Consider the following 15,766-nt stretch of genomic DNA (forward strand, 5'->3'; position numbering starts at 1 on the left):
TTCCCTGTGCATTGGACTTCAGAGCTCGCCATCCTTGGGGAAAAAAGTTCAGAGCAAGGTAAGTCTCACAGTAATGTTTCTTAACCAAGTGGTGATTTTTTTTTTTTACTGTCCCTATCCTTTCTCCTTTGTAACTCTGAATACAAATTGCTGCAAACAAAAATAATTCTATCTGTAGCCAGCAGAAGAATTGAGGCACATCTTGTTACCACTTTACCCCCTTCGGTACCAGTGAAGGGGAGTTTCCGTGTGACGGCCGTGTGTACGTGGTCGTTTCCACCAGTTCAGAAGGCCAAACAGCACAGTAATCTCATCATGACTTTAAATTACAGTTCAGCTTAGCAGTGTACATGCAACTGGACTGCTTTTCTGTGCCCCTTTTTCAATGCAAAAACTTACGGTGAAGAAAAATGGAAAGCGGTGTCACAGTTTAACTTAAAAGCTTACATAGAAAGCATTTGTTGCATTGCTGTTTATGTAAAGAAAAACATCTCCTTTACTGCAGTTATTTTGGTGGCTAACACAGCGCTTTGAGGAAGCATCAGAATTGGAGCTGAGTACACAAGTCCTAAATCTAGCCCTTTATATTTTCCCTCTCTGTATTGAACAGGGTTCCTTGGAAGAGGTGGTATGTGATGAAACAGAAGCTTATTCTCTCTCTATAAATACCTAAATACGTATACATATATACGTGTGTATATATATAAAAAAACAAATTTTATAAACGTACTTGTTATATATATAAAAATATAAGAAAAAATTTGGTTTTCTACATGAGCTTTTAAGATAGCAAACAAAACAACTATACATCATGACTTCCCATTTGTGAGTATTTGACTTCTGAAAGCTAAATGGTTTTTACCTTCACTTCTAACAAACAGACACATTCCTGTATGTTAGAAGGCTTTGGGGGAGTGTTTCGGTGGGGTTCACCCCCTTCTGTTGTAGCACCCTTCTGCAGCAGCAGGGAGGGTTGAGGGTGGGGATGGTCGGTTTTATTCTCGATACTTACTGAGGTTATTAGTGGCTGGCTGTCGGCGTGCCGGCAGCAGGACGGGGCTTCTCTCACTGCTGCGCAGGGCTGGAAAGGCACCGACCGCGGCTCGGAGCCACCATGGAGCTCTTCTCAGCGTGCCGGTCGCTGACCGTTCCCCTTGAACATAAGTAATCCCGGACGAGTTCTGTGTTACGGGTTATACCACAGGAAAGCCTGCATGGAACTTCTTGCATGAAGAAAAACTACTTTTTTTTTTTTTCTTTTCTTTCTTCTGAGACATTTCATAAGCCTATTGCAAAGCCCAGGGGTGTTGACAAGGCTTTGGAAGCTGTGTGGGAGTCATGGACTCTCATAACAGAAAATATTAAGGAAGGAGGGAGTAGCTTTGCCGGAGATTTATATGAAGAGGCTTGCAAAATATTTACAAAGCCATAAGAGAATGAAACCTTAATTTACAGTAGTCCTTGTATATTGTTTCTTCAGCTAGAAAAGCAGCTATTTTAATCCAAATCTTGCATAAATAGCCTTTGATTTTACGGGATAGCTCCATGTCAGTGTAAATCTGACTGGCTTCTCCGTACCTGTAGCTCGGCAGTTGTGTAAAACTCGAGTGTAACGTGATGGAAAGCCAAGAGTGGGCAGCCACGTTGTGTCCTCCATTGCAGCAAACTACAGGCCCTGTGCAGTCCAGGACATTAGCTACTGTGGCAAGTTACTCAGGAAAGGTGGCAAGGCCTTTACTTGAGTAAATCTCAAAAAACCCCACCCTCTACCCTTGATCCATGTGCCAGAGGAGTGTGTTTCACTCAGCATGTTCCAGCTGATTGTGTTTTCTGTTCAGCTGCCTACAACAGACGTTTCTCTCGAGCTGTATAGTGTGATGGAAGACAGATTGGTCTTCCTCCCATTACACTGCAGCCAATACTTTGTTGGCTAGAAGGGTATTTTTTTTCCCTGGAACATTTCCTCTTCCTGCAGTTGAATGAAAAAGCTAAGTCAGTCAAGTCCTGGGACAAGTGTGGAAAAATAAACTTTCATTTTCAGGCTGAAACTCAGCAAATCCCATACTGCAGGCAGTAAAAAAGAGCATTCTGTAATGTGATTTGGCTACCCTTCCAAGGTAAGATTACAGTTATTTTTTGGTGATTTTTTTTTTAAATGATGTAGGTTATTTCTTGGTTTAGACTATGGAATTATTTATTATGGTGACAATGCTTTGGAAAAGGGAAAGGTCTTAGTGAATTTGTAATTCCAGATTTTTCTCTGTAGAAGACATCTGTACAGACATCTACTCAGCATGAGTTGTAAGCAACTCTAGTCCAGCCTTTCTTACACTGTTTTCTATTGACAGCAACTTTCTAGACTGAAACATATTTTAGCAATACATCATCATCTAGGATATACTCGAAAAATCAGAGGTCCACTATAACATGGAAAATATATTTTTCATTAGTTACCTCAGTGTTTATGCTACATTATAATGAAAGATTGTAAAAAAGCTAGAGCATTGCAGAACAAACTAGGTAGTTTTCTAGGGCTTTTCCTGTAAATAAATTAATTTGTATTTGAAAAAGTTTAAATATATCCAGAAAACTAGGGCGTACTCACATCTTGTGTATCTTTGTCTCTCTCCGCAGAAGCATTTCATGTCATTCCATCCATCCTACGACAGCAGAAGTAAACACTCATCCTATTTTGTGATGATCATATATTTAAGAAGATTTCAATTGTCTGCAGTTTATAGGATTCACCTTAACATTTTAACATCTAAGAGATGATTTGGGATTTTAATTCCTAGTATTTAGTGCCAAACACTTGACTTGTTTTTACAATAATCTGTTTCCCTTTCCCCTTGCCTGCGCCCCGAACCTCTAGTCATCAAGTGCCTTCAAATTAGGATACGCTGTACAAGAAATAGTTAAAGAACAGAGAATGTTACCTTTTAAAGCACTTTAAATCTTCCGTTTCTCTAAGATGGATAGTTTCCCAATCTTCTGGTAGCAGTGCCCAACCACTTTCCCTTTCCCTCTCCAAACACAAAAGTCTGATCTCGTCATCTCAGATGCATATCATAAAAGTTTTTATTTCATATATACATTCTTAACAAAGCAAAGCCAAATGCTTTCATTTTCTCACATTTCAGTGAGCTCCAAGTACAAATTAACTGTTATAAGATCACCACTAAGTAAGTTCCAGATCCACCCAAACAGATATGCATATTAGAGGGCTTTACTCTTAAAAGTACAAAATTATTTTAATTACACTACACACTCCCCCTGTTTTGAAGTATTAATCACACCTATTTACACTTTGCCCACTTAACACCTATGCAACAAGATGCAAATTCAACTATTCAAATACTTCTCTTAAGTTCAGTTCCTTCTGACACACTAAACAAGGTTACGAGACCCTTTTCTTGTGCTTTGAGTTGCACCAAGCAGTAGAGAACTGGATAAGGAGAATAAACCACGTCGATTACCCAAAGACTAAATATGAAGTATTACTTCCCAAGTTACAAAAATACACAACTTCTGATGAAATTTGCTAGTTAATATACATTTACTCCAGAATATGAATACAAATAACTTTTATTAAAAAAAAAAGCTAATAATACAATAGGCATGTCTGAGACCTAGAGTTGTGTTAAAACCACTACCGTGTACTGTAGGCATCATTTAGGAACTATACAAATTGGTGTTTCTAAAAGGTAATATCGCTATTCTCCAGCATAAAAGTCGTTATTATGTGAGTTAAGTTCTATGTCATGGTTTGTTAATTCAAGTTGAGCCACTTACACCAAACGAAAAAGACCAGAAACATTATGATCCAGTAGCTTCAAAAACAAACAGCTGTTTCTTCCAGGTAGTTTTGATGCAAATCAGACCAAGAGGTGTATGCAAATCCCTAATATTTACAGTCAAAATACAGAATCACTCTACAATCTTCTTATAAAACAGTAGGTAAGGAGTTGATGTAGATGACGATGTCGGAGAAAGAGAATTCAGAAAGTCCTTTTCTTCCGTAACCTTCACTTCGGAATCATCAAAAAGCAACCACTTCCCTTCATACTCTTTCAGGCTCTGCAGTACATACAGAGCTTTGTTTTCTAGTCCACTGGAAGCAACACCATTTTGCTCGCTGTGCTCCGTGCTGCACTCCGCGCTTCCATTAGTGCTGCTAGACTCAGGATTTCTGTTTTCAGTAACTACGTTAAGAAACTTCTCGGTGTTAGCTGGTTTGTTGTTGTACAGGTCACAGTCAGACCTGCTCTTCTGCCCCCCAAGAAGTCCAACAGCTTCCATGTTCTTTTTGTTCAGAACTTTACCTGGCTGTGCGTTTCCATTGACTCTAAAAGAGACTTCACCGTCGTCATAGTCTTCAGCAACAGTTCTTGCCTCCTCCTCATTCAGTGGTTCTGGTTTAATCATTTCGTACATTTGGTCAGTGATGAAGTTTCCCTTGTCTAACTCTAGGCTATTAAGATCTGTAATTTTGACAGAAGCTGTGTAGTGTCCACTGCTAATCGTAATGCCGCTGTGCATTACCACTGCAAATAATCCGTAGGTGTCGTTGGTCGGCTTTGTGCTCCATTCTTCCAGTGACAGTTTGAGAGGTGTCAGTAAGGGAGTGTTTATCTTGGATAGTCCACCATAGCAATCAAACCTTTAGAAGAAAAATGAAGTTAGACGTCTTGCCACAAGGGCTCACAATAAACACTGCTTTAAGTGCCCCATATATTGTTTCTATATTCTTTTCCTGCTATTAAAAAGACACGACCGAGCTGAACGTGAGAAGTTGCTCACTTTTCGACTGGCTTATCATAAGCATCTGTCCTAGGCCACCCCTGTTCTGTATAGACTTTTTTATGAGTATGTATAATGTTAAATCTTGCCGCCTAGTAACTCTGTATTTTACCTATTTAAGAAACTCCCTTCTTCTGAAGTGTTGGCTAAAGTTAAGTTTTAAATAATAGTGACGATAAAAGGAGTTATCCTAATTATTCAGTTATCACTTGTCCTTCTGTGCATGAATATACCTGCACTTCTGCTTTCCAGACTGAAAAAAACCAAACTCTTCAACATCCAAGGCTGAAGTAAGCCGGGTTGAGTTGGGTTTTTTTTTCCCCCCTCAAACCTTTGCAAGAGTCATTTACTAAATAAAGGAATACAAATCTATTTTACTTTTAAGTAGCTTTAATGTCGCTTAGAAAAACAGTTCTTGCTAGAGTAAATAATTTTTCTCAGATCATCTTAGTGCACTGTAGTGTGCTGACAGTGGTACACAATGGTTATCACTTTCTTATTACTAGGGTTTCTTCATTAACAGTCCTATGTTTTTCAGTTTTTTTTAAAAGAACTATCTAGATGATTTACTTTGGAAAAGCACCTAGTATTCCATAAATATTTAGCATTTCGTTCACAGTGCACGGATTTACAATGAGAAAAGTCCTTTCATTACAGTAAGGATCTTCTAAACAGTTTGTAAAGAAAATAAGCGTAGGGACTTTTACATCGCTGTGTATTAGCATCCTTGAATGATTCTGATCTTACATGGTTTACATATTGCATCAGCCCGGTTTAATTAACCCCTTTATTTAACGATATGTTATGGTGTCCTAATAGATTTCAGCGATGATGCAGTCTTGCTCAACTGTTAGGGTGTTGTAGGGAAAGATATAGGGGAATATAGACAAACCCTATAAAACTTAGGTTCCAAAGACCTAACTACTATTATTCAACTTGCATTTTATCATAAGAAAGAATAACTATCTTTAATCCAAGGAAACTGTAAATGTGGCATAGCAGTATAAGCATAATTGCAGTAACAGAATATTACTTTAGTTTTACTGGGTTTAGTTTTGATTCTGCTGTGCTTCTAAACATTCCGCTAACGTTCACAGCCATAAAGCCTTATAAACATAAATACATTTACACACACACAGATGTCCTCAGTCACTCAAGTGTAATTAGTTGAAATCTAGGCCTAGGCTTACCATAAACGTTTGACTCCACCAAAAGAAACACAAAAGAGCATATAATCAGAAGTGATAAAACTTAAATCTTCTGAAAATCCCTATTATTGGTAGCCAGAAATAGAGATATTCAGAAGAGAGTCAAGAAACAGAGAAACTGCTTGCTGATACTCTAGATCAGAAATCCAGTTCCACTCAAGCACACTGTGACAATCATATTAACATAAAACATTAAAAAACAGGCTCTACCTTTCTTCTGAATGAGATCCAGCATCAGAAAGATTTGGAGAGGAGGAAATAAGAGAGGAAATCTTTTCCTATTAGCTTTTTGTTCTTCTTAATAAGAATCTGAAGACAGAAAAATTGCATGCCAAGTACTCTGCCTCCTCTGACTGATGCACAGTAGTACATACACAACAAACTTGATTTCTGCAACTATATCTTTTGAGGCCACAAATTAGTGGAACTTCACCCACTGTACTGTACTGAATTAATACCTCAAGTTATTATAGACCCTTAAAGACTTCAGTTATTTTACTGTGACGCTTTTAACACATAATAGTCCAAATAAAGACTTAGAATTACATAAGCACTGTTTTCACTAATTTGCAAATGTGACTGTAACAAAACCTAAAGTAAACCTTTTTTAAAAAAATAATTAATAAACCCACCTGCTCTTACCTGATACCATTTCACAAGACAAAAATCTAATAGTCTCACCAATTGTTAAATTTATATAGGGGAAATGCTTAATCAGATGTTACCAGTTAGTTACACATTTCGTCTTCGCAGCTTCCCAGTCTGAGCACACATGGCCTAGCACACATACTTGCCAAAGAGAGTTACTCATCCCCAGGCAAGCAGATTTTCACACTGGCTGCTTTATTTAAAAAACAAAACTAAAACCAACAAAAACCACTTTGCAAGCCAGCAGCTAGGAAAGATGAAGGAAATCCCTACCAACTGCAAATATGTACATTACTGTTCCCCTCTGCTTCATTCCTCTTCATTTACATAAAACTCAGTCAGCAGAAAACTCAGTAGAGCACAACTGAGAAGCAGACACGATTTCAGAACTTTTATGGGAGCTCTGAGAAACTGTATGAAGATTCTTAGTTTAAAAATCTTAAGGCCAGCAAAACGGTCTGTCATTACTTTTAGGGCAAACCATTGCAGTCTGATCTATGAAGACAGTGGTATATTTTACAATAAATATTCCAAAGCTTACTTAAGTCAATTGAGGGAAGCTCCATCAAAGCTCCTTGTTCAAAAATCACTGCAAGAGTGACTCTGGATACTACGGAGTAAGCCAGGGCTTTGGTTTACTTAGCCTCGCTCTTCCCCGTTGATTTGCAGCTGTGCTTTATTACTCCAAATCAGGATGTTCAGAAATGACATGGGTTTGTCCGAGATAAAGCAGCCAGGCCAAAAACTGGGAAACAATCTCCTAAGCAGTTTCAGCTTCATCACTGACTCCGGTTCTGCATCTGAATTTTTCCACTCTTGCTTCCTTAATCTCTGGCTGCTAGCACTTGGCAGAAAACGTATAGCATGATGCAGAGGACCCTTGAGGAACACCACAAGAGACTGGATTCAGTCTGACCCGGATATAGGTCTGAGCATTTTGGAGCAAGGACCTGAAGATTGCCAGGACAGAAGAAGAGGTAAGTGATTGAGGAGACAGCTGGTTAAGCTTCAAGCTGCAAGTACTTCCTCACAGAAACAAAAAAGTAGCAAATGTGGAAGCAAACTGAAGGTAATACTCAAGTTTCCTTTCAGGTGGACATCTCGGGTTGTATTTTTTTAAAGAGCCTATAATCATACTAGGACACCATCTCACATCAAGGACTACTTGACAATAGCATTACCATTTTTAAGAAGTGTGCAACTTTTTCTCTGCCTTGTCGTGACAGTCCAATATTATGTAGAACAATGAAAAGACAATTTTTTATGTTATGGTCTTAGACTTGTATGAAGAGAAGTCAGCAGACATTACAGAGACAGAGGAAGTTTCCTTTCTACTTTGTCAGAAACCTAGATACTTCTAAAAACAAATACTAAAACCAGGCAGAGCGATAATTCTAGTTTTAACAATCTTGGCAAACTACCTGTAAAAGTATCTTAATATAGTCCTTGACGCTAGTTACTTTACAGATCTTATTTATATTGACCACAGTTATCAGCACTTGCTTATAGAGCATCCTCTGACAAATCATCTGTGAACTTATATGCGGTATCCGTATACTGCCAAAGGTCCTATATGCTACAAAGTTTTAAAATCTTGGTGATGCAAATATTATAAACTAAATTCCATGGAAGACTTCATGTATCGGACTTCCTGCTGGCAAGGTGGCTCTGAAGGTCTAAAGCCAACCAAATGCAAACCACAGGGATCCGGGTGGATAAAAGGCCAGACTAATTTGTGCCTAAATAACTTACTGTACATCACAGAGCAGCTCAGTGTTAAGTCTCAGAACTACGCCTAGCCACCAGGTTATAAAACACAGGCTGCAGCAGAGAAGGGTGCTTGGCTCTCTGGAACAGAAGCCAGCTAGGGGGATGCTGAGACCAACACAAGCTTATCTTCTTTGGCTGCATCTGGCAAAATCAATGCAGATAGCAACAGTTATGTTTTAGTGAATACCAGGAAAAGTTGAAGATACAGGCCAAGTCCGAAGATGTTACTGAAATTGTACAGTCACTCTCAAAAACGCAATTAATGACGTAACAATTTTTTGAAGGATCTGGGATAGTATAGTATTCTATAGTTTAAAGGAAGTTTTTGCCTGATGAAGCCTTCTGTCGTTTTACATTATTTGAATCTCAGTGGAGAAAAAGAGTTTACTGCAAAATGCTGTGCATGAAGTGCCATGGCTTGGTTTCATTTGTGTACAGTACTGTAGGGACGGGTGGGTTGGTTTTTTTTCCCCTCCCTTCCCAAAGGAAATCTCTACATTCCTAAGTACGAAAAGGGGTAAAGAACACTCTCAAAAGAATAATCTCTCTCAAAAAATAAGGATCTCTACAGTACATAACATTAAACTGATTGCTCATCAGTTGAACGTCAATGACATTGATATTACTGTATTTTTAAAGGAATTGATCCATTTTTCTGTACTGTGTGTTACCTCTTTAAAATGTTTATCTCCTGATTTTTCCCCACAAATTTTAGTAGTCATATTCCATTAGAGACCAAAGTATACTAACTGCAACCATAAAATGCAGTTTTGTTCTCATTACTTGTTCTGCTGAAGTCCTTAAAACCTGCCTCTAATCTCATGCAGACGAGTAAACAAAGCTTTAAGAAACATCAGGACATCAGGCTGTTGCACAAATACAGATACAACAATTTCTGTTAAGAAGTCTCCCGAATGTGTGTTTTCCTGGAGGTAACCTCTGCCACTACTTGTAACAATAGAAAGCCTTTATGAAATTAGGGGCTATGTCCCACTGATTTAAGTTAATTTCAGTCTAGAAATCTGCTTTTGCTCTTGGAAAAATTACAAAACATTTTCATCTCTTCTCCTAGGATTTTCCTTCCAACAGCACACCGTTTCAGAATATAGTCAATCTGCATACTCACTCTAAGCCACTAGCAGCAAAGCACTTCAAATGAATTGTTATAACTTCAGGCATTTTATCGAATAAAAGGCTGCGTTCTGCTTCTGTGTAATGATGGCAGTTTTCGCAGAAATATTTATCCTCTCCCACAATCCTTTCCACTGACGCAAACTGTGAAATTGCCCATTTAAGAGTCTTCATTTCTGTTTTTGGCTCTGGAGAAACTGTAAGAGACAATCATTACATTCACAGATATTCCATTATTTACATTTCCAATGCATCCCACCAGAATAACAACAAACAAAGATATGTCAAGACCTGTTCAAAAACTACTATCGACACTGTAAAGAACAGTCAATACTTATGAAAATGTATTCACACCTTTGAATCATTTCAGGAAGTGATGAAAATACCACTTAATGGATATTATAACTTAAAACCTACAGTTTTCACCAAAGCTCATCTTCAGATCACATGTACTAATTCTGCTGCCATGTCTGGAAATTGGGTGCATGTATTCGAGACCAGAATTTCACTCATTAAGGCAAACTTCCAAAATAATCAGAAAGTTCCCTTTCACTTTTTACATTTTGCCTTCCCCAACAGCTTCACACTGCTAATGACAAGATCACCTATGCCGTCGGTAGTGTTTTATGTAAGAACACCACCATACACACACTTAACTCTGAAGTCCTTCAGCAAAAAGCAGGGGGGGCAAAAAGAGTAAAAGCTGCTCCAAATTAAGTCCATGCGAACTAAAATTACTTTAAAATTCTGAATTTCAAAATATATTGTTGCCATGCTTACTTTTGAAAACAGCTAAAAACTAAGTACAGATCACCAAAATTTGTGAAAGGGACCAGAGGACTAACATTTACAAATACAAAACAAATGCTATTAAGGCAACGACAGTCTAAAATACTGAAAAGACAATTTTTTAATTAAATTAACAAAAATACGGTTTCCCCTTTATTTTATTTTTGAGAAAAAAATGCAGATATTTCTTATAAAACGAAGAAAAAGAATAATAATTTCTTATCTGGGAAGAAAGGAAAGACCCAAATCAAAGAAAACACCTATTATAAGCAGGAAAATATGTACGTAAGTGAAGGACTGTAAACAGTCCGTGTTATGTGTTAAGACCTGAAACAATTTTAATACTGTCCGCATCTGCCTACATTATCAGCGCTGTGTTTCCAAAGTCTGAAGTTAATCAGGACAAGAGATACCAGAACAGCCTCTAATTTTAACTGGCACAAACAGGAGCAGCATTCCTTGATAACTACGGCACTGTCCTCTCTCAACAGCTTGGCTGAAGCAGAAACGTCCACCAGCCTTTTCAGTAATTACTTACTTTCAGAACTCTCTTCAGTTTTAGAAAGTTCATCTTCTTGCACTGGAACGCTGATGTCCTGAAAATCTTCTCTTCTCTCAGTAAAGCACTCGCACTCCAAGCATCTTGTTCTCAATACTAACTGGCCCTGGAACAGTTTCTCCACTAGTTCAAAAACAGCCAGCTCTGTACCTAGAGAAAGTACATGCCAGATCATTTATCAAGATGCATTTTATTCAAAAGACACTTCAGAACCTGGCTATTCTTCTTCCAATATCACTGTGTTACAGACATGGCCTTCTAGGGATTCCAGATAGGTATTTAAAAAAAAAAAAAAGGCTGCTTACCACATGCCATTTTCACAGTATCATCTACTGGTTACTGAAGGAGCCTCCTTCTCCTGGCCCTCAAACTTTAATTTCTGTTTTAAGTTTAGGTTCTCATTTTATACTTGAAGTGTGATGCTGTCACGTTCTGGAAAATTTGTCATCAACGCATTGCCTTCTTAGTATGGACTTTTGGTCTTCTCAGGGAACATCACACTTGTATTTTTGCCTGGTCTCTATTTATTCTCAGTCCTCTCCTCCAATACTGTCTGAACTTGTTGGCCAGTTTTAGCCATTACTGGTGATAATAGAAACCTGGTAATATTCTGACTTTTTTAAAATTGTACAATAATTACATAATGTTAGAGAAATATGTCTTAAGATCTAAGCTAAAAAGGTCAAGTTAAAAAAAAAAACAACACACAAACATGTATAAAAATAAATGCTCTTTCATAAAATTTTTTTTCAATTCCTGAAAATGTAATTTTCTATTTAGAGAGATCTGCTGGCTATGCAGTCTGAAGGCTGACTTTCCACGCATAGTAATTTCTTAATCATACTCATTTTAAGCCCATTAAACTTGTTCACCAACCTTCCTTTTTTGGTTCCTTTTCAGTTCCTTTTTCATTATGGCTTTCCACAGGAGACACTGGTTCGTGATATTCTTCTTTAATATTGTTACCATTTTCACACTTCACAGACGACTCTTCAAGCTCACAGTCTTCATATTCTTTCCCTGGGTCTTTAGATCCCAAGTGTGTAGTTAACTTTCCTAAACTATAAAATTTAGACAGAATACTAGGTTGTTTGCATGAAGATTTTAACCAGTTTAATCTAAGCCGTGACTTCTTCTGTGTTGGCTTTGCACTCTCATTTTCACTGGAACACTTGGCAATGGCATCAGTTTGATTTTCTAGCTTTTCTCCTGTTGCTTTTCTCTTTGACCTGGTTTGTCTTTGATTTTCTTCTGCTGCAATTTGCTCTTTTGATACTTTGGATTTCTTCTTTGCATTGCCACCCTCAGCATCACTTTTTCTTTTCCCATTTCCTTTGAGTAGCTTGTCTTCAGCTATCTCTCCAACGTGACTACTTGGTACATCCTCCTCCTCCTCAGCATGGTTGCTAGTTCCATTGCTCTCATTGTTTTGATTAAGTTTTTCCTCCAGTTTAGCTGTAGGCTCTTCCATGGGCAGTTTGTTCAATTCTTCCTTCTTCAGAAGCTGACATGTTTCTTGAATGTTACCCAGGATACACTGCAGAACCTCCTGGGCATCATGCTGCAGGTAGCCTTCATACATAGGGTTGAGCTCTCTATTAAAAGTAAATGAGCAAAGCAATGAAGGCTGGTTATTCTTTGCTAATTGGCTAACATGATTTGAGATTTAAATTAGGGAGTTTAGATATAAAAGCAGGGGAGGATTCTCTCCAGGCCTAGAAAAAAGTCCTCTCTGTCACCGGTAGCTGTGGGACGGTAGCTACAGCCTTATGCTTTTAAACATACATTCAACTGCAACCCAGTAGTGATCCCTTCTCAGGTCAATGAGAACACCTACATACTTAGGGCTAAGTACTGTTTTACATCTGCTGCTGGATTTAAATTATATTCTTACAAAATGAAAATTTACTTTCAAGTTCACAATATCACAGGGGTAACAAACACAGAAAAACTTACTTCCTACTTAAGACCCAAATTTAAGACCATCCACCTCCCGCAAGTCTCTAATGCTGTACTGTACAATGACCTCAAAACTTCAGGTGAAAATTCTGACAACGCGTTTAAGACATTTTGTACCTAAGGGTATTTAGTAGCCTTCGTGGCTGAGTAGCAAGTTCATCTGTGTATTTTTCTGGGTTTAAGAGAAAGCTGGCTTGAAGCTGCTCAACTGAAAGAATCAACGAGTGCAAACTGCAGATTAGTTCGTAACTTGCCAGCGGATCTTCTTTACAATTTCCCTGCAATAACAATATTAAAAGAATAGAAATACTTGCAGTTTTGTACGTGACAACAAGTTAAAACGTTTTCTCTCCTGCCCTCACTTAGTTTTCTAACAGACATTTGACAGATTTTTTTGTCTGCTACGGGAATTAGGCGAGTTTCAGAGAACATATTGCTCTTGCCAGTAGGAAACAAATATAAAACCAGATTAGCTGGTATTTTAAAAACGCAAACCATCTTTACCCAAACTCCCAATTTCCATCCGCTCAAAGTACTGTATCATAATTATCTTAATGTCAGAAGCACAGTGAGATATAGTCTCGCATTTCTTCTGCTAAACTCGTGCTTACAAGTTTACAGACGCTCTGAACACTCAAGCTTGAACACAAGTTCAAAACAAGTCACATGTATCTTCACCTGAAATAGCACTGTAGAAAACAATACTGCAAAACTTCTTACAAACAGAAGAAATCACAGCTAAATTCTTACTACACTCCTGGCATGCAGCCTCACTCATACAATTACAAGTACAGGAACGTGTCGTGAGGTACGCTACCTTTTCTGCTTTTTGCTCTCCTTCATCCTTCAAAGATTCTTTCTTCTTTGAAATTATATTATATAAATGTTTTACTCCAGTTTTAAAACCAGGGCAAAAATATAATACCTGAAAGCAACAGTTCAAAACAAGAGAATAATCGGTAGTAAGAAGTTATGGAACGTACATACCCACATTTACGATCAAACTGGCTTTGCGCCTCTCAAGGCTGCTGCACAGCACGTGAAGATGCAGGATTATTCATAGCAGGGAGGTGCCCAGAGTATGTCAACTGAAAAATTATCCAATCGAGGCAACCTCAGGTGCACACATTTCCTGCAGTATCATCTCCCCCCACACACACACCCTATAATTGGACTCCCTTCATACTACATCCAGACATCTATGTAATATCAAACTACAAATCTCATCCACTTGTGCTTAACCAAAAGAAAATCATCTTTTTGAGGCCCCCTGAACATGCTCTTACCTGAAGTACACTGTTAAGGTAACAAGTGTTACCCAGATTGTTCAAGCCCACAAAAGGCAACATGTTGTCTTTTTTCTCACAGCTAACGAGCGAGGGAGGCTGTGCTGCAGGAACAACCTGATCACTATTAAATAGAGAAAAGAGTGCATAAGAGACAATTTTTGAAAATTACTCCTTCTGGTATGCATGCACATCTCTCTCCTGGCCACCTACCATCTCAGAGCTAGCTTACAGAATTAAAACCATGTAAAAGTGTTTCTGAGAGCATCCGTACGGCTATGCTGGGCACTCAAACACAGCCTGCTCAAATGTAACAATTCTCTTCAGCAACTTACACAAAAATAGACAGGTTTACAAGAAGCAGGCAAATCTGCTGTTAGTTCCAGTACATATTTTTCAAAAAATATCAGGAGGCTGACTTAAGGAACAAAAAAGTTCCCTTTAAGATACTTCTGTATGTTCTCTGTTCATTCCTAAGGCAGTGCTAAGAAAAACGTGTCTAGCACATTATTTTGTACTACCCCAGAATCTACTCCAGATTCAAATCACTTCATTTCTGGAAGCAAACCAAAAGGATAAAAACCAGCCAAAAAAAAAAAACCCCAAAAAATCACAATAACCCGGAACCGATGAACCTGGCACATCATACACAGTGATAATGCACCATACTGACACAACAGAGCCACATTTTAAAGTCTCCAACACATTTGTAATTGACCATGATTAAGCAACTTTTCTTTTACCCATTTCAATTTCCTCACTAGCTGCAATGAAATGAGTTGACAGATTTGTTCAGGGCTTGAAACACCCTAATGAACAACAGTAAGCAGCATAATCAATTATTTTCCTTGCAGAGAAATAACCTTTGAAATGCAAAATTTTTTCATTAAAACTCATTTTTCAAAAACATACATTTTAATATACTTTAACTAATTCAGCATCAGAATAACTACCTTTTATCAACTTCGAATACGGTAACTTCTTCCAGTTATTAAAAAGTTTATGCCAGCTAAGCATCCACAGTGCACCAAACTTGTTTTCTTAAATACGAACAGTTCTAGAAATCGTTATAGTGAATAGTTCAGTTTGATTAACTTGGCTTAAGGGTTTATTCAGTACACATTGAAGCGCATACTTATGCAAGAATATACAACTTAAATGTGTGGATGGAGCGGCGTTGCTTATCCATTACATCAGACTCGTTGAGCTACCGGACTACTTTCACAATATTGCCAGAAACGCTTATTCAGAGCGAAACCCTTACATACATCTCAGAGCCTCTGAATTCGGAACTCTTTTGTTCATTTTCCTGGGACTCTGTAAAATCCAGCGCTCTTTTCGCTTCCTTCTTTTGGAAGAGCTTCAGCGACAGCCTGTTCTTCTTCGAGGGGCTCCCTCTCGCAGGCCCGGTGCTGTCACTCGGCAAGACCCCGGGCATCTTTCCTGGCGGGCAGGTGAACGGGGGAGGCGGCCAGCCCGGCCGGGAAGCTGCGCTCGCCTCTCACACCTGGCGCGCGCGCACACACACACACACAAACACACACACGAGTCGCCATTTACTTTTAGTACGGGAAACAGCAACGGCGCTGGAGCAGAGCGCGGCCCCGGAGCCCCCG

The 15,766-nt window shown here is 38.5% G+C and overlaps 1 protein-coding gene across 1 annotated transcript; it reads right to left on the minus strand.

The window, feature by feature from the left end:
• Window positions 1–3,075: 3,075 nt before the first annotated feature.
• USP1 (ubiquitin specific peptidase 1) lies at window positions 3,076–15,588 on the minus strand. Its single transcript, XM_010289657.1, has 8 exons — window positions 15,419–15,588; window positions 14,151–14,274; window positions 13,682–13,789; window positions 12,982–13,142; window positions 11,782–12,500; window positions 10,885–11,055; window positions 9,553–9,754; window positions 3,076–4,660 (listed from the first exon to the last, which is right to left on the minus strand). The coding sequence occupies exons 1-8, from the start codon at window positions 15,586–15,588 to the stop codon at window positions 3,928–3,930; spliced, it is 2,388 nt and encodes a 795-aa protein (XP_010287959.1). The 3' UTR covers window positions 3,076–3,927.
• Window positions 15,589–15,766: the final 178 nt, after the last annotated feature.

This window comes from Phaethon lepturus, unplaced genomic scaffold, assembly GCF_000687285.1.
Source record: "Phaethon lepturus isolate BGI_N335 unplaced genomic scaffold, ASM68728v1 scaffold37560, whole genome shotgun sequence".
NCBI classification, from domain to species: domain Eukaryota; kingdom Metazoa; phylum Chordata; class Aves; order Phaethontiformes; family Phaethontidae; genus Phaethon; species Phaethon lepturus.